At 39.1% G+C, this 18,348-nt stretch overlaps 2 protein-coding genes across 6 annotated transcripts in view; one reads left to right on the plus strand and one right to left on the minus strand.

The window, feature by feature from the left end:
• Positions 1-9,824, minus strand: part of Fam185a (family with sequence similarity 185 member A) — a 41,015-nt gene extending 31,191 nt beyond the window's left edge. For 3 of the 5 annotated variants that reach the window (XR_004772011.1, XM_035451617.1, XM_027393438.2), the window contains exons 1-3: positions 9,325-9,822; positions 7,635-7,744; positions 3,853-3,945 (exon numbers count right to left, since the gene is read on the minus strand). Coding sequence is in view for 3 of the 5 variants with exons in the window: in XM_035451617.1 (XP_035307508.1) it covers positions 3,853-3,945; positions 7,635-7,744; positions 9,325-9,679 (558 nt within the window). In the remaining 2 variants the exon portion in view is untranslated. Of the gene's footprint in view, positions 1-3,852; positions 3,946-7,634; positions 7,745-9,324 lie in introns of all 5 variants that reach the window. The other 2 variants (XR_004772012.1, XM_035451618.1) reach the window with 2 other exon arrangements.
• Positions 9,825-10,011: 187 nt separating this feature from the next.
• Positions 10,012-18,348, plus strand: part of Ccdc146 (coiled-coil domain containing 146) — a 145,321-nt gene continuing 136,984 nt past the window's right edge. Inside the window, exon 1 of the mRNA XM_027393442.2 lies at positions 10,012-10,164. The gene's annotated coding sequence lies outside the window, so the exon portion shown is untranslated. The remainder of the gene's footprint in view (positions 10,165-18,348) is intronic.

An 18,348-nucleotide genomic window follows, 5' to 3' on the forward strand; every position in this document is an offset into this window, starting at 1 on the left:
AGCTTGCCAGTGAACAAAATGAGAGGAATTTTTTCATCCTTAAATTTTCCTAACAAAATTCAGTATATGTTTATGTTTCAAATATTGTTTGCCATGTAAAACGAAGACAGTTGGGAATTCCACAACATCTCTACCATGTTATGAACAAAGATGTGTTAATATGAAAATGTTGGCACTACACACTCCGTTACTAGGATGGTTTGCCACAATTCTGCCCAGTACACCAAGGCATTTAAACCAACAGTATAACTGTTCTGAACACCCCTCCTCACAAGTTTCCCAAAAACCGTTAAGAATGTTAACAAATCTTACCAGACAAGATTGAGTTTCAAAAACAAAATACTAAAGACAGTACAAAATGAGAAAGAAAAGTAGTCAGAGGGTCTAATGGACATAGGTTAAAACTACTTTGCCCTCTGGATTCAGAGTACGTAACTTCCTGTATTTTTTAAGAACGTATATCATGATACTGCTTTTTAACTACTTGATTATCTTAAGTTGATTACGGACGGACAGGAACTTTTACTTTAAATCTAGTTTCAAAAAAATAAGAATAATTTACTTATAAATGGATTTACCAGAATTAAACATTTTTATCTTCTATAGGCTTACAGTAAAGGCATAAAACTCCTGACAAAAAAGTCTTTGCCTACAAACTCTACTCATGAAAACTTGCTTAGTGTTCATGGTTTCACAATGTCCAAGAATTTCCATAAAACAGGGATCAAAATGGAATATTCTGGAATATTTCAATAGGGAATGGGACTGTTTTACATCAAAAGAGGAACATTTAATGGAACATTTGAAAGCATCCTGAATTAGCTAAGGAGCACTTCTACCTAGACACTGCCTACCACCCCATGAAATAAAGCTGGGTTTCAAGACACTCTTTATGAGTATCTGGAAAATGTCAAGGATCTGTCCTGCTGTTAAAAACTAAATACATCCCTAGGAAGCCAGAAAACACCCTGTACTACCAAAGCAACCGAAAGCAAGTAAAATCCCAGCACAAATCACCAACACACTACAGCTGCCAATCATTTATACAATTTCCCAAAAATTCTAAATTCTCCAAGGGCCACATATCATAACCATAAGCACTTGAACCATGTCAGATACTAACTCAAAAAGTTAAACTTGGGTTAGCTTAGTTGTCAGCAAAATAATGACAAAATTTTATTTAATCTTATTTATATTACAGTGTCATACATAGACTCCCTAGATTAAATTGTATACTCTGATTTTTAACAGAAATTATTTAGAGAGAACAAAATGTAGATCAGAAAATAAATACCTTCCTGAGAGGTATTGCTAAAATTAATTTTAACATAAGGAGGGATTTTCCCCTATACTTGGCTAATATATGTACATACATACATACATACGTACATACGTATGTACATACATATAAAAACAGTTCTTACAAGTAACAAAAAAAATCAAGTCTTTTAGGAAGTACTATGACTCTGTAGTCCAGACAAAAAGAAAAGTGACAACGGTGTCATTAATTCAACCTGTAGTCACATAAAATGTCTATGTTTTTTGTTAAGTTATAAAGGTTGATTCTCACTAACATCATTTAAAACAGCCACAGAGCTGACAGTGCTATTGTTTATGATGTCCATTTAATTTCATTATCTTGTTTGCACAAGTAAGCAATACTTCCATCCATCTCTTGAACTGAGATATGCAGGTCCAGAGAAGTAATGTACAGATGCTCTATTCCATAGTTGTTTCCCCTTCATCCTTTCTGTAAGCAAGCCCCATGCCAGAGTCGGCCATATGCAAGACCCAATTAAACCACTTTACTTGTCCTTTGCTACAATCATATTTTCCAGAAAACGGAGACACACAGTGTTAAGTAACTTGTCTAAAGTCACAAAACTTAGTAAGTAGATGAGTCAGGAAGTTTGTGTGCTCTTAACCAGCAAGTAATTTTTATGTCTTTAAATAAACTTGTAAATGTTTTAAAAGTTGAAACTATGCAATGCAGGAAACATAGGAAAAAATATCTATACTAAGTCTTTAGCACATCACCAAATTCAAGAAAGAAACAAAAGACAGGTAGTAGGAGTAATGTTCAATTACCCATGTCAGTTGGAACAAATTAACAACTAATGCAATGTGGCCAAATTATTCAAAATAGCATGATTTAAATTTCTGACACTCACATCTGATTGAAGCATGTAATACTGGGCTAGGGATACTGGGCTTGACAGACAAGCATGGGTCCTGAGTTGGGATCCCCAGCACCCATGTCAAAACCTAGTACCACAAGTTTGTAACTCCAGTGCTGGGAAGGTGGAGACAGGCAGATCCCTGGAGCTCATTGGCTGGCCAGCCTAGTCAAAATTCTGGAGCTCCAAGTTCAGTGAGAAGCCCTGTCTCCAAAAACACGGTGGCCAGCAATTGAGAAAGACAGCCTGTGTTGACATGCACCACCCCCCAGAGAGAACATGTAATCTTATAGTAACATTACATGTAATATAATTTCAAACAACAGTACCCATTAATGCAAGGGTTGATTTGAAGGAACTTCTAAGTTTGCTTGTTGTACCTCTGAAGAGACAGTAATGTGACTGAAAAAACTAAAGGTCATCTCAGTGATGATGTAAGTAAGGCTGTAGGCTCTCGAAACACTTTCCTAATTTAACTTAAAAGCTTTATTATATACTTAAATATTTAGTTTAAACAGCTTCCCACAGATTCTAAGAAAAAGTGTTGGGAAATTTACAAGAGTAGAAACAATGCTACTATCCACCTTTTGTAACTGTTCCAGCAATGGGCCAGCAGATGCTCGTGGGCAAAGGCAGCTGTGCAAGCCCGACAACCTCAGTGTGATCACTAGGACCCACGTGGTGGAAGGACAGAACTGACTCCCACCAAGTGTTCCTCTAACCTCCACATGTGCGTCTACACACACACACACACACACACACACACACACACACACCCTAATAAATGAATAAATAAAATGTAATATAATTTTTTAAAAATTGTGCCAACAGTAAGCTACAGGATATGCTCATAACCTTCACTATCAGATTTAGATTTTTCTTCTAAGATTTAAAACACTGTTCAACACAGTAGCAACTGAAAATTCACAGTCCCCAGAATTTACCTTTGCTATTAAGAGTATGATAAGTTACTGGAAGCAGTAAAATAGCTGATGTAAAACGCAAAACATCTTTCTGTAACAATCTCTGGGGTAACAGGGTGGGTAGGGGTTGGAAACAGTAGCTCTGTCTCACAGTGCCGCCTTGTGGAAACACTGGAGAAGCTGACTTTCACATGGTTTTTCAATTTTTATATTACTTCTCTGAGTATATAATGGATCGTTAGCATATCAACCGCTCATTTCATCCCAGTTCATCCAGAAGCCCCTGCTGCCGTGTCCTCTCCCAACATCATGTCCTCTTTTCAAAACCCAGGAGTCAATTCTGTGCTGTCCACAGGTGCACACATGTTTCAGAATTTACCTTCAACTAGACAAAAAGCAGCAAGCCTGGGAGAACACAGAATTCAAGTAAACCCAGCACCCACAAAAACCCATCCACACTGATGGGATTACTTAATTCGGTATTTTAATTCATGACCATCAAAATAGAAGTCTCCTTAGGCAAGTCAGAATTAAATATGAAGTGTTTACTAATTCTAATCACATAAATAACTATCAAAAGCATTAAATCACACACTAAAATTTAAATTATAGGCATTTAGTCACTTCAATTCCAAACATGAGCTCATTAAGGAACTAAATGCACTAAAAAGAAAATATTACACCACAAATTCTATACCATTTGTGGGGAATCAAAAGCAAAGCTGAAGTTAAGGAGAGAGTTTCACTCTTACACTTTGACGTGATGCATGAATATCTATATTTCCATAAATTGTTCCCAGACAGTTCACATTGCCTCCTTTTGTTTGAACATGTAATTTTTGGCTCTGAAAAACAAAACAAACACAGAGGGTAGGGAGAGTAAGCTTGCATGATACTACGGAAACATTTTCTTCTGTGCATGTCCATAAAATAACCCAGCAGTCAGTTTTAAGGAAAGTATTGAAAAGAGCAAAACAAATTGTTCCCACAAGGATTTGCCTTCAGTGTGGTTAACTTCATCATGGTCACAGATGTAAATCTAAAACCCAAGTTATTAATGAATTTTTAGAAAGATCTATTTCTAAAGTAACTCTGCTTTCCTATCTAAAGCTCTTAACTGAAATTAAGTGAATTTCTGGAGTGTCTCTGAAATTTATGAAGTTGTAAGCAAACTTTCATATATATGTTCATTTATTTTAGAGAGAAACAATAATCATGAGATTTTTTTCTTTTTTTTTTTTTTTTGAAGAGGCCTAAGGCTTAAAGACACTGATCTAGCTATTGTAATCTGACACTCACCTGACTCCCACACAATATGGACATTTTTAAAAAGTGGAAATAAATCAAAAAATGCTGGGGGAAATTATTGTTCTACATTTTTTAAAACACAGATGTATGACATTCATTTGCTTTATTCCTTAAGGATGCTGAATAGATACAACATTACCATGTCTTCCTCAGCTAGTAAAGAGAGCTGAGCAGTTTGAGCTTAGGGACCACCAACTTAAGGTCAAATCCCAGCTCAACTACTTTAGCTCTGTGAGCTTGAGTGAGTGCATTCCTCCATCTTTTGTTGCCTCCTAGTTTCCATTCTTTTTTTTTTTTTTCTTTTTCGAGACAACGTTTCTCTGTGTAGCTTTGGAGCCTATCCTGGCACTTGCTCTGGAGACCAGGCTGGCCTCGAACTCACAGAGATCAGCGTGCCTCTGCCTCCCGAGTGCTGGGATTAAAGGCGTGAGCCACCAACACCCGGCTCTAGTTTCCATTCTTGAAATATTAACAAGGCTTAGCTGAGATTCTCAGTACACACTAACAATTCACTAGCAGTAATTAGTTATTAAAATGCTATTTTATACATATGTAGCCCTATGAAAAGGTAGACATATTAACAGATAATCACTGATTCAAGATAATATTGTACCATATTTTAACAACCTAAGCCAGGTTATTTACAAAAGTGCTTGCATTCATGAATGTGAGTTAGTTAAGGCCAACATTACAAGAATGATTCTTTTACTTTGTTTCCTCTGTTGCTGTGATAAGGCACTGACCAAAACCAACATTGGGGAAGAAAGAGTTTTCTTGAATTACAGATTACATTCCATCATCAAGGGATGCCGAGGCAAGAACCTGGATGCAAGAATTTAAGCAGAGACCATGAAGGATTACTACTTATTGACTTGCTCAGCGTGGTTTCTTATATATCGTAGGAGTACTAGCCCAGGGATGGTACTGCTACAGTGGGCTGGGCCATCCCACATCAATCATTGGTCAAGAAAATGCCCCACAGACTTACGTACAGGTAGGCAATTCCTCAATTAAATCTCCCTCTTCAAAGTTGGCTCTAGCTCATGTCAAGTTGCCATAAGCTAACCAGCAGCTCCAGTATCAGCTTAAGTTCTTCTAATTCTTTTTTGAGCTACTTTATTTGTAAAGACTGCTAGTTCATGGCTTTGTTTTTCTTTTTTAAGTCTTACACAGAACAAATACAAAATGTACTTTAAAAATAGAGTTAAACTCTATCTTGAAATTTCTGTATATAAAATTCTTATAAATTTAATGTTAAAAAGGAAGCAATACTATGGTGTCTTAAAATATTGTACTGTTTCATTCTTGTATTAGTTATTCTCAGTTATGCTTTAAGGAACAAGCATGGCCCAGTTCTATTAAGGTTCTTCCAGCTGGAGACGATCTGTCCCCAGAGGACATGTGGCAATGTCTGGAGACAGTTTTTCCCTTTCACAACCAAGGTGTGTCTTAGTGGCATCTGAGAGGCAAAGGCCAGGGTTTGCCACTAAACATCTCACATCCAATAGGATCCAAAGAAAAAAACCCCATGCCCAAAATGGCAAAGTGTCATGAGTGAAGAAATCATTGCATTTACACCCACAGTGGCAAGAAGAGATGAAATTGACAGAGTCAGATCTTTTAGGACCACCAGTTGAAAACATGAATGCAAAGAGATAGACAGCAAGCAGCAGACTAGAGTCAGAACCCAAATGTGAAGCCTACAAAATTAATTCACCAAAATTAAAGCATCGATGAGCAGGTAAGTATTTCTAAGGAAGAAAAGAAATTATAGTATTCTTAACCAATTAGTCACTCAAGATGAAGATTTTATTGCACAATTACATATATGTGAATCAAATATATATATATATATATATATATATATATATTTGCTAACTATATGCTAAAAGTCTATATGGGGTATTCTTAGTCTTTTATGGTGATTGCACAACTAAATTCTTTTAAGCAGCCTCATATGTAGACAGGTGTAAAAGTCAGGTGCCCAGATAAAGATGAACAAATAAACAAAAGGGGCAAAAACAGAATGCACCAATCATTCAAATTAATAGTTTTAAAGTTAAAGCACTGCAATTACAATACAGAAATGACCAAGTTCTACAAAATGTTACAAAGTATTATGTTTTCACCCTGAAAATGCTAGAACTGTGGAATATTACTTTAACTATGTGAAGGTGTGTTCCATTTGTCTGAGCTGTATTTGTTTAATTATGTAAAGATGTGTTGCATTTGTTTCACCATGCCTACAAAAGGCACCTGATTGGTCTAATAAAAGCTAAACGACCAATAGGTAAGCAAGAGAGGGACTGACAGAGCTGGTGGGGAGAGAGAATAACGAGGAGGAGGACTCTAGGCTCGAAAGAGAAGAGAAGAGAAGAGAAGAGAAGAGAAGAGAAGAGAAGAGAAGAGAATGAGGGAGAAAGACAGGGACACACCCAGGGCCAGAAGCCAGGCGGCCACCAGTCATGAGAAGCAGTGAAAGTAAGATACGAAGAAGGAAAGAAAGGTAAAAAGGCCTGAGGCAAAATTAGATGAAGAGAAACAAGTAAGCTATAAGAGCTGATAAGAAGCCAGCCTAAACTAAGGCTGAACATTCATAGTTAATAGTAATTCTCCATGTCATGATTTGGGATCTGGTTGGCGGCCCCCAAAAGAAAGCCTGCTACAAAAATAACAGCAAACTCCCTAACAGAGGTATAATTTAAAACATTTGTGGCTAAGACCAATCTCATTTTTAAGAAATACAGTGTAAAATTGTTAATTATAAAGTAAGATGAATCATCTGTTGTTCTGCAAAACTGGCTACCTAGTACTCCAGGAAAGAGCTTCTGGAATATTAAAAATGAGTGAAGGGGCCATATTTTAAGCACAGTTATAGTGCATAAAGACTTTCTTTATTCTTTAGTAAGCAGAAGAAAATGTTGCAAAACTAATATTTTTAAACAGTAGTGTTATCTCAAAATCCTAAAAAAATACTTTGGAGTTTCATGACACTCTTAAATGACATCTAAAAATAATAGAAACAAGAGGAAGAAAAGAAGCAAGGAAGAAGGAGTAAGACCTTCAAAGTCGCTGTAACATTTGTGCGTTAAGGCAAATTTTTTCGAAGACTTTGTAAAAGAGTGATAGCAACCTGAATAAAAAAACTAAGGCTTGTAGTTTGATTCTGTGCTTTACAGTTTAAGGTATTTTTGCCACCAGCGCACAGTGAGAGACACACTCCTACCTTCACAGACTGCAGGATGCTGGTCCCCTGGGCAGTGTCAATTCTACAGCAGTCACATTCAATATTCTGCACCGTTACAGAGCCTGATCCTGATGACTCGATGCTCAAGTCTGGGAGAAAAAGCAGAAAGAAGGAAAAGTCAGTGCCTAGTCAGATACTCATTACAATAGCATGGGTCAGTGTGTGTGAGCAAGACCCAGGCTTTCAAATTCTACTCCAGCTTTCACAACTCCAAATGGGAACATTGCCATACAGCTATTTCACATGGTACTTGAAATAATTTTTAATAACCAGAAACACTTTTTAAAAACCTAGTGATAAGAATTAAAGCTATAAAATAGTGGATAGATTTGAAAAAAATGAAAAATAAGGAATCACAGGTGGCATTCTCAGCTGTACAAAGCTAGCCTGGGCTACATAGTGGGTTCTAGGACAGCCGGGACTCTGTAGAGAGATTCTGTATCAAAAGACAAACAAACAACAACTAAACAACAAAAATTTGGAAGCAGTGATAATGAATATGCAATTCACATTAATATTAATGACTTCCAGAGTTCAGAAATAAACACTATTGTCCTAGTTACTGTTGCTGTGATCAAACACTGACCACAGCCATTGGGGAAGGAAAGGGTTTATCTCATAGCTCAGTCTATCACAAGGGAGAGTCAGGCCAAACTCAGGGTAGGAGCTGAAACAGATCACAGAGGAACACTGCCTTACTCTCCATGATCCTCTCAGCATGCTTTTTCACACAACCCAGGACAACCACAGTGGGTGGTGCCCTCCCACATCAATCATTAATCAAGAAATACTTCACAGACTTCGTACAGGCTACTCTGGTGAAGGCATTTTTTCAACTGAGGCTCCCTCTTCCAGGGAACCTTGTATCAAGCTTTGATACCCTTGTATCAAGCTGCTAAAAATGAGTGAATGAATGAGGCATTGTGAAATTTACTTTCTAGCTGCCTTGCCGCCTTAAATGCAAAGAAATGAGGCTAGGATTTGAGCTGACTGGAATGGCTCAGCCTTTATGCTCTGTTGCTTCTCACCTGACTAGCCTAGATGACTAAGAGGCTGTGCCTTCCACATGTACTAATCTGAAGGTGCTGAGGGGGCTTTACCACAATACAGATTAAGGTGGTGTCTTAAGAGTTTCTGTCCTGTGAAGACACCATGACCACAGAAACTCTTATAACGGAAAACATTTAATTGGGTGGCTTATGGTTCAGAGGTTCAGTCCATTATCATCATGGAGGGACATTTCAGCTGCAAACAGATGGTGCTGGGGAGGGAGCTGAGAGTTCTACATCTTATGCAGGCAACAAGTAGTCTGTCTTACTGGGAGTCGCTTGAGCATAGGAGACCTCAAAGCCCACCCTCCACAGTGACACACTTCTTCCAACAAGGCCACTCCTCCCATTAGTGCCACTCCCTTTGGGGGCCATTTTCTTTCAAACCATCACAGGTGGGTGTCAATGGAGAGCTAAACAAAACTTAAAACAGCACCTGTGAAAATTGATGCCACCCCTGCTGTCAATCCCAATCTCATCGTTACTTCTAACCAGAAGCCTGCTTCTGGTTACTGTCTCCATGCCTCTACTCCGTAGGTCTCCAAATCTATATAGTTAACTTATTATTTGTTCCATGAAGTTGGAAAGCAGGAATCCTAACCAGTTTTCACTGCACTTGCCAAACCTGAGGGGCGCGTCCACCTCCACCAAGGCCCGGGGGTCGATGTCGTCCGACAGGACGGCCACCTCCCGCCGAGCGGCGTCGTACTCCACCTGCAGGCCGCGCGCCCCGCGCTCTGCACCGCGCACCGCCACCCGCACGCGCTCGCCGTCCGGGTGCGCCAGGGGATCCAGGGCCCTGACGAGCAGGTGGCAGGGGAGCCGCGTCCTCAGCCGCCAGAACGGGCTCACCCGCAGCGTCCACTGCATCAGCGCCGGGTCTCCGGGCGCCGAGCCCTGCCGCGCCCCGTGCGAGCCCCGGAAGAGGACGCTCGCCCGCCCGCGGAGGGCGCCCGGCAAGAGGCGGCCCCACATGCCCGCTCCGCAGCGCGGGACCAACAAGGCCTCCTCGCCACCGAGATAGAGGCCCGAAGGCTGTAAAGCAAACCCGGTGACAAGTGACAACTTCAAAGTACCACTGGTTAAAACCCTGACCCTGCTCTTCCTCTATTGCCGCCCTTGGTCGGAGGCCGCCGGGATATGTAGTTCTAAAGGTAGCGGATATCCAAGTGCTCCAGGGGCCTTGGAACTACATATCCCAGGAGACAGTGCGCCGGAGAGATAGAGTGACACGAGCTGATTGGTGGAAAAGCCTAGCCGTTGCTCCAATCTCATTGGCCCAAGAGACCCACGGACCAATGGAAAGAGCGGAAGGGCCAGGCTGCACAAGCGGCGCGGCTACCTTGGATACCAAGGACGCGACTCGTTTGGAGAGTGTGGAGTTTGGAGTGAGATTCCCAGGGACTAAAACCCGCGCAGAAAAATAAGAGTCTGAATAAGGACCAGAACCAAGAGAAAGGGTAAGAACGGCGTGTTCACAGACGGGAAGTAGACGCAGAGCTGCCCCCTGTAGGCTGGGCCCCCTCCTCCTCTGCCCTGTAAGGGAACTTCCTCTTGCCTAGAAAGTACTGGATAGAAAAGAGAGCTGGGCTCCTGGCTCTGTCCTAACTGTAAGCAACCTTAAGCCACTCATTCGGTGCCTTTAGGTTTTACTATTTTCTTGTAGAATGACGGCAACAGTATCTCCCTTGCCTTGTGTGGGAGGGTTTTTACAAGGATCCATTGAAACTACAGTTGACAAAGTAGTGCACAGTCTACAAAACGAGTAAAGTGGTGTTTTAGGAATAGCATTGTTTCTAAATTGCTGGGAAATTTTGAGGCATTTGGTCTCGTTTAGATTTTTTTCTTTTTTAATTTTTTTAATTTTAATTAGAAAGATTAGTTTACATGTCAATTTCAGTTCCCTCTCTCTCCCATCCTCTCCTGTCCCCCCAACTAACACCCTACCTATCCTAAACCCTTTCTGCTCCCCAAGGAGGGTGAGGCCTTCCATGGGGGGCGTCTTCAGAGTCTGTGGTAGCCTTTGGGATAGGGCCTACGCCCACCCCCTTGTGTCTAGGCTCAGGGAGTATCCCTCCATGTGGAATGGGCTCCCAAAGTCCATTCCTATGCTAGGGCTAAATACTGATCCATTACAAGGGGCCCCATAGATTTCCAAGGTCTCCTCACTGACACCCTCATTCAGGGGGTCTGGATCAGTCCCATGCTGGTTTCCCAGCTATCAGTCTGGGGACCAAGAGCTCTCCCTTGTTCAGGTCAGCTGTTTTATAGATCTCTTTCACTACAAATGATCCTCGGGGTTAGTGGTAAAAAACTAAAAGTTTTTTTTTCCCATAAGACTTGTGAGGGGAAAGTCTTTTTTCCTGGCCCTATTGGTTTATCTGTGTCACAGGGACCTGGTCCTTCATTTTTGAGGTAAAGATAGAATGTACTAAATAACTCTATAAGGCTTCTTTCCTTCTTTATTATTAAGTAGGCAGTAAAAATAAGGAAAGTGTGGGGTGCAGCCATTATTTCACCCTTGCTTGCCTAGCCTCTCCCACTCTCTACAAACAATTCCCTAAATTCCTTAAGTATAGATAGATAAGTTTGATAGAATGCCAGTCCTATGTATCGGTGTTCACTTTTAATCCTCCAGAATTTGGAAAGCTGAAGCTGAGGATCTCAAATCTGAGGTCACCCTGCACTACATAAAGGGAACTCTGTCTCAAAAAATAAAATAAAATGGTGCCTTTAAAGACAGAAGCCCTCAGCCAAAATGAGGACCCCAAATCTTGGGACCTGAAGTAACAGAGAGATTGGTAGACTGATCTAAAGTCTTCAGCAGTGTCTGTATTATTCCTTTAGTGAAGATTATGGTAGCCTCGGTGCAGCAGCCCAGACCTGCTTCCAGCAGCCCAAGAAGTCCTCTTACCCTTGGGGACTTCCACTGAGGCGAAGCCCTTCCTTGGCTTTACTGCAAAAATTAATGTTGGAATTAGCTAGTATGAAAGAGTTGGAGTTGATTTAAAAAAGAGAGATTTTAAACATAGATTTATGAAGCATAGGGGTTGACAGAGATGATCACTCAGGGAAAATAAGACATGCTCAAGAACACAGGTGTAGGCTTTTCAAAGACATTATACCCTCAAGTGTCTTAGCAGGAGCTCTGGAGAGTCACTCTTTTGGTGGTTCTCAAGTTACGCCTTGAAAGATTTCTTAGAAAGGATTTTAAAACCTTTTCTCTCTTTTTTTCTCAATAAGTTATATTATTGGATGGTTCTAGAGGTGTCCTAGACTGGATTACTGTCCAAAAATAAAACCACGTGTCATAAGAATGGTAGAAGAGGGTATTAACTGTAAGAGGTATTTACTGTAGATAGGGTTTCTGGTGAGATTCCTAGAAAATTGCTGGTTTATAGCTGAGAAAGAAGAAAGGCCTCTTGTGTTTAGGTCTTGGGCGTGATCCATTGCTACTTCAACATTCTAATTTGGAGATATCTCTATATAAAAGAAATGTTACCTTTCTATTGGCACCCTTCATAAATAATGTTGTAACTTCGTTAGAATTCATGATTTCAGCTGACGAGAGGCACTGGTAGCACTCTGAGATGAAGGTTCCTTTCCTTCCCATGTCTCCATCATTTCTGTGGTTCTAGCCTGCCTCTGGAAGATATAAAATACATTTTATGCTAAGCAAGAGCCTGCTCTATGAATAATGTCCTTAGCTTTGTGTTTTATGTGGACATAATTATCAGATTAGTTTTCAAATTATCTTTTTATGAAAACCCATAGGCATATTTTTGAAAAAGTGAAAATGGCACAAGCAAGTTGACGATGAATTCAGATTACTTGTATGATTGCTACATATAGTAAATAAAATGCATCCATAATAAATTATCCTGTTTCTATAGTAATTTTCCCATTCTGAGAAAAATTAAATTAATAGAATTGCCAACTGAGCCCTAATGGCATATGTAATACTATCATTATTTCATTACTTTCAAATAAAGGAACTAAAACTTATTGAAAATTACATTTCTGGTTTCATGAGGTTGAGAACTGAGACTCTGATCGATATTAAAGTTACCAACACCTAACATGTATATATCACATGTAAATAGTGACTAACAAATACCATTTTCAAAACATGCTTATGTGCATTGTCTCCCTATATCCTCACAAAACACTGTTAAGAAGGATAGCTGTTACTCTCCAAGAGTGACATGTAAGGAGACAGATTTAGAAACAGAAGGTGAAGCCAATATGATCCAGAAATTGTGGGTTTGGGCGACGAAAGCATAAAATTATGAATGTACAAGAATTTTTGTCTTATAGGGCTACTTGTAGTTAGAAATAATCTAATGCTCTAAATGCTCCCAAATAAGAAAGTGATAATTAAATTGACTATATATTGATAATCTTATAAAGCAATTTAAAAATTATATTTTGAAGGTGAGTCAATAATATAGGAAATCATCTATAATATTGGCTAAAAGAGCACATGATAACCTTTATGCATAGTTAAATCTTAACCTCTGTAATAACAATAATAAAATTATATTCCTAGAAACAATCCAGAGGGCGTATGGCACTTTATAATGGTAGTTATCTCTAAGCAGTGAGACTGAATGATTAGATCATGTTATCAGTGGTGAACATGTTTTGCATTTTAATAAGGAAAAAAGTAAGTACTTCTTAGAATGTACTGACCCCTAAGGCTGTCTCAGAAATTCAATAAATTTCTTAGGCAGAAATATGAATGCAGGTGGGTAGAGCGTTTCCTACTAAATAAATGTGAATGGCAGTGACTATTATTACTTTATGTTCAATTCGTGGACAGCAGAGGGCGTGAGAGGTTTTCAGGAGAAACAATAATCAGACCAAGGAGTCAGTAATTGAGCTAAAGGGAGAGAGACTGCCAGACTGCTCATGTTCCTAAGAGGCATTTGTTTAAAGTGGATTTGTTATTCTTACAAGATATTAGTACACTCAAAAAAAAAACACTAATAACTAGCGCTTCTGAGAAGTATTTAATGGATCTGGAGGTAGAGCCATTTGAAATCTGCTTATGAAACTACAAATAGAGACACTTTGACTTTCACCCTGTATTGTTCTTTTGTGCTGCTGCACTGGCTAACCAGCCTGTGATACTGCACTGAGTGGTGAGAGACAGCTCGAACTTGGGACCTCACAGGCAACCATGAAGTCTGATGCTGATTTTTCAGATGCTCCCTCAAAGTTTAATTCCTAGTTTACCTTTTATTTCAGTGATAGTGTATTTTAAATGATTTTTCTGCATGCATTGAGATGATTAGTCTTTTTGAAATGTATTGTGGTTTCTCACAATTAAGCCTTTAAATGTGGAATCATTTTCATTCTCTAGATGTACTTTGTTTGATCATGTTGTTATCTTTTCTGTATAAGGTGGTAGATACAACTAATGGTTTATGAGAAGTTTTGTATTTCATATTTATATGGGTTATTAGTCTAAAATTTTCTTTGATGTCTTTTCTTTCTTTAGGTATAAGGGTAAATTAGGGGCAAGTGTTTTATTTTTTCTTTTTGTGAGATAATTGTAGAGAATTAGTTGGTATTGTGGTTTAGCTTTACTAAAAAATAAGTGTTCTTTCTTTATATGAAATCTTCAATTTACAAATCATTAGTCTTCCCCTATTTTCTTTCTAGTTTGTGGAACTCTTATTTAGATATATGTGAAATTTGCATTCGCTCATTTATGCAGCTTAGCTGTGTTTATATGCTGTGCACTCTCTTCATTCTTGTACACCATTCTGAATGATGTCTCAAATCTTTGTTCAAATCTGCTAATTCTTTCCTATTCTTAGCTAATCTTGTATTTAATGTCCCTATTGAGTTTTCTTATGTTTTAAATTAGATTTATTTAGTTTATTTTATGTGTATGAACATTTTGATTGAATGCATGTCTGTGCACCGTAGTATGAGTGCCTGGTGCCTGTAGAGGTCAAAGGAGGGTATTAAATCCCCTAACACTGGAATTACAGATGGCTGTGAGCTGTCACATGGGTGCTAGGAAAACAACCCAAGTCCTCAGAAAAAGTGAGGAGTCTCTTAGCTGCTGAGCCATCATCTCTCCAGCCCTGTTTTTCTTCCTAATGGTTGTGTCTTCATCTTTAGAGGGTTGATTTGGTTTTTCCACAATAGTGTTTTCTCTTTTAAATTGTCCTGTAAAGTATAGTTCTTTTTAGCCTCAGTTGTGCCTCCTTTAACTATTTTGAAATTCAGTTATTACAGTACATACTGTTGGCAGGTTGCTGTTCCTGCTTTATTGGTCTCCACTCATGATACTTTATTTCCTGTCATGATTAACAAAACGGCTTATTTATATGTAAATGTAAAGTATAAGGTACAAAGAATCATACAATGAAATGAACATATTTTGCCTAATATCCAATTTAAGAATTAAGATGCTCTCATGGTATTTTCTTTTTTCCTTATTTATATGTGTCCTTCACTTTGTGGAGGGCTGAATTGAGAGCTATGAGGAAGAAAAGAGGGTTCTCAAATACAAAGAGTGCAGGGAAATCCCTGTTTGCTCTTGTTCTGTTGGTCCTGCTCCAAGGACAGCTCCAAACCAGTTTGCACTGGCATTGTCAGGTCATGCAGATGCCCGAGAATAAGAGAACACTGAGCTTTTACTAGAGAAATTGGGAGGGGGTGAAGGTGGAGGTGATACGCATGCTTGTCTCTTTTACTCAATACTTAGCCTTTCGGGAAGCCTGAATTGTGTGACACTATGTGGCAGTATAAGGTCAGATTATAAGAGAACACAGTCTCTTAGGCCATAATGAAGGGACCCACGAAGATAGAAAGTGTAGAGGAAATCCATATGAGAGAAGGCTCGAGAAAATGATTCTTAATTTTATGTTTTGACTGCTACAAAAAGAAAGTGGGCTCCACTCCTGTATAAACATGGAAGACAGTCAAAAAATTAATCAAGACTTGGAGAAATCGATGGCAGTAAAACACCAAGCTCTCAGAACAACTGAATTTTTCATACAGCATAACAAAGGCTTTGGAAAGAAAAACATTGCAGCCATTATCCATGGAAGGCAGAGAACTGTGGTCTGAGTGCAAGTAGACTGCTCACCTATGGCAAACAAACAAACAAACAAACAGATAAGCAACTAAATAAATACAAACAACTAACTAAATAAGTAAATAAAAAAATTAATAGGTCTTACCGAGAGCTTCACACAGTCACAGTTAAAACATCTAGCATCAAGCAAAAAAAAAATCACCCGACTTATCCAACATGTCAGAAACAGTCTGGCCAGCTCTCAACAAGTTGTCTGTATCCATATAAAAAGATGTATGAAAGAGGTAAATGTCAAAATCCATTTTAGTAAGTGAAAGAAGTAATATTCAAATGAGCACATTCTATGTGGTTATGCTCATGACCTTCTAGAAAAGGCATCATGAAGATGCTGAGGAACAGGTCGGCTCTCACTGGGGTTAGTGTGGGATGACTGTGATGGCACAGGAAAGCTCAGTTGAGAACAGAGATCCATCTGCGTCCTGATTTCTACAGAGAGCTAGAGATGGAGAATGGTTGGCTCTGTCTAAAGGTGAAAAATGGATTCCAGAAATCGCCCTGAGAGCATCCAACCTTGTAGCAGATGGCTTGGCAGGTGAATTCTGTTTAACAATTTAAGAAAACAACCATTTCTACATAAATGCTTCCAAAATTAGAAATGAAGGCTTCCTAACTCATTTTATGCGTTATCTTTTTAGAGGGTTGGGGGATTGAGACAGGGTCTCTGAGTAGTCTTGGTTGGCCTGGAAGTCATTGTGTAGACCAGGCTGTCCTCAAACCCGCAGATCACAGAGATCCACCTGCCTCTATAGGGTGAGTGTGCCCACAACCAACTCACCTGCACTGCCTTAGTAACAAAAGCATACAATGATATTACAAACTAAACAAAACAAAAACTCCGCAGAACAGGATTCCTCATGCATGTGGCAACAAGCCCAAAGCAGCAGCACGTGAAAAGCTTAATTCATCTGGGTGAGATATGGGACCTTTAACAGTGGAGCCAGTCTTTATCCCTAGAGCACAAATGGACTTTGGGAGACCATTCCCTATGGAGGGATACTATTGCAGCCCAGATACAGCAAGGAGGGCCTAGGCCCTCCCCCAAATGATATGACAGACTTTGAAGGTCCCCCGTGGAGGGTCTCACTATCCCTGGGGAGGTGTTGGGCGGGGGTTGGGGGGGTTGGGGGGAACATGGGAAGATGGGAGGGCAAGGGAATGGGGGGATGGATACGTAAATAGGAGTAGTAATTAAAGAACTTTTGGAAAATGAATAACACCCAATTGCACCATTCCTGGGTTGAGGAAGAAATAAAAAAACAAATTAAAGACTTCCTAGATTCTAATGAAAATGCAGACACAACATACCCAAACTTATGGGACACTCTGAAAGCAGTCCTAAGAGGGAAGTTCATAGCACTAAGTGCCCACATGAAGAAACTAGAGAAAAGTCACATTAGAGAACTGACAGAACAACTGAAAACACTAGAGCAAAAAGAAGCAAACTCACCAAGGAGGAGTAGACGCCAGGAAATAATCAACCTGAGAGCTGAAATCAATAAAGTAGAAACTAGGAAAACATTACAAAGAATCAATGAAACAAAGAGTTGGTTCTTTGAGAAGATCAACAAGATAGACAAACCTCTAGCCAAACTAACCAAAAGGCAGAGAGAGAGCACACTAATTAACAAAATCAGAAACGAAAAGGGGGATATAACAATGGACACTGTGGAAATCCAGAGAATCTTTAGGTCATACTTCGAAAATCTGTACTCCACAAAATTTGAAAATCTAATGGAAATGGACAGTTTCCTGGATAAATATCACTTACCAAAATTAAATAAAGAATAAATGAAAAAAAAAGATTTTTCCAATCAAATAACAGAAAAATATTAGGAGTTCATCTGGGGTTTATTATTGTTACAAAAATCCTGGCAAAAACAGCCTGAAGAAGGGAAGAGTTATCTTGACTCATGGTTTCAAAGATCTTACTCTGAGCTCACTTGATTTTGTTGTTTCTGAGCCTGTGTGCATTGTCACACGGCGTCATGATAAAAAGGATGTGGTATACCAGGAAACCTATAATACTTTTAGGAGGTGTAGGAGACAACCCAAATACATGAAGATGGTGAAGATGTCTTAGACACCACTCTAAATACATAGAAGAAAGAATCTATGCTTCATTAAAATTAAAACTTTTGATCTTTGATAGGCAATGCCAACCGAATGAAAAGTAAACCTACTTGCAGAAAAAAAAATTGCAAAAGGCACATTTGATAAGACTATTTTTCAAAACATACAAAAGACTTAAAACTCAGTAACATATTTAAAAAGCAACCCATTATCCTTAAAACACATCTAACTAAGGAAAAATAGAGATTTAAAAAATGCTGAGATGAAACTATGCACAGCATAAAATCACTATAGAAATGTAAATTAAAACTATAAGCTACAATTAAAAATACTGACAATACCAAGTGTTGACAAGGATATAGCATTGTAGGATCCTTGCATGTTGCTGAGTATGAATAAGGTGTAGCCATTTTCGAAACCAATTTGCAGTTTCCTAGAAAAGTAGGTAAGCAACATG

This window comes from Cricetulus griseus (assembly GCF_003668045.3).
Source record: "Cricetulus griseus strain 17A/GY chromosome 1 unlocalized genomic scaffold, alternate assembly CriGri-PICRH-1.0 chr1_0, whole genome shotgun sequence".
In the NCBI taxonomy this organism is placed as follows: Eukaryota; Metazoa; Chordata; class Mammalia; order Rodentia; family Cricetidae; genus Cricetulus; species Cricetulus griseus.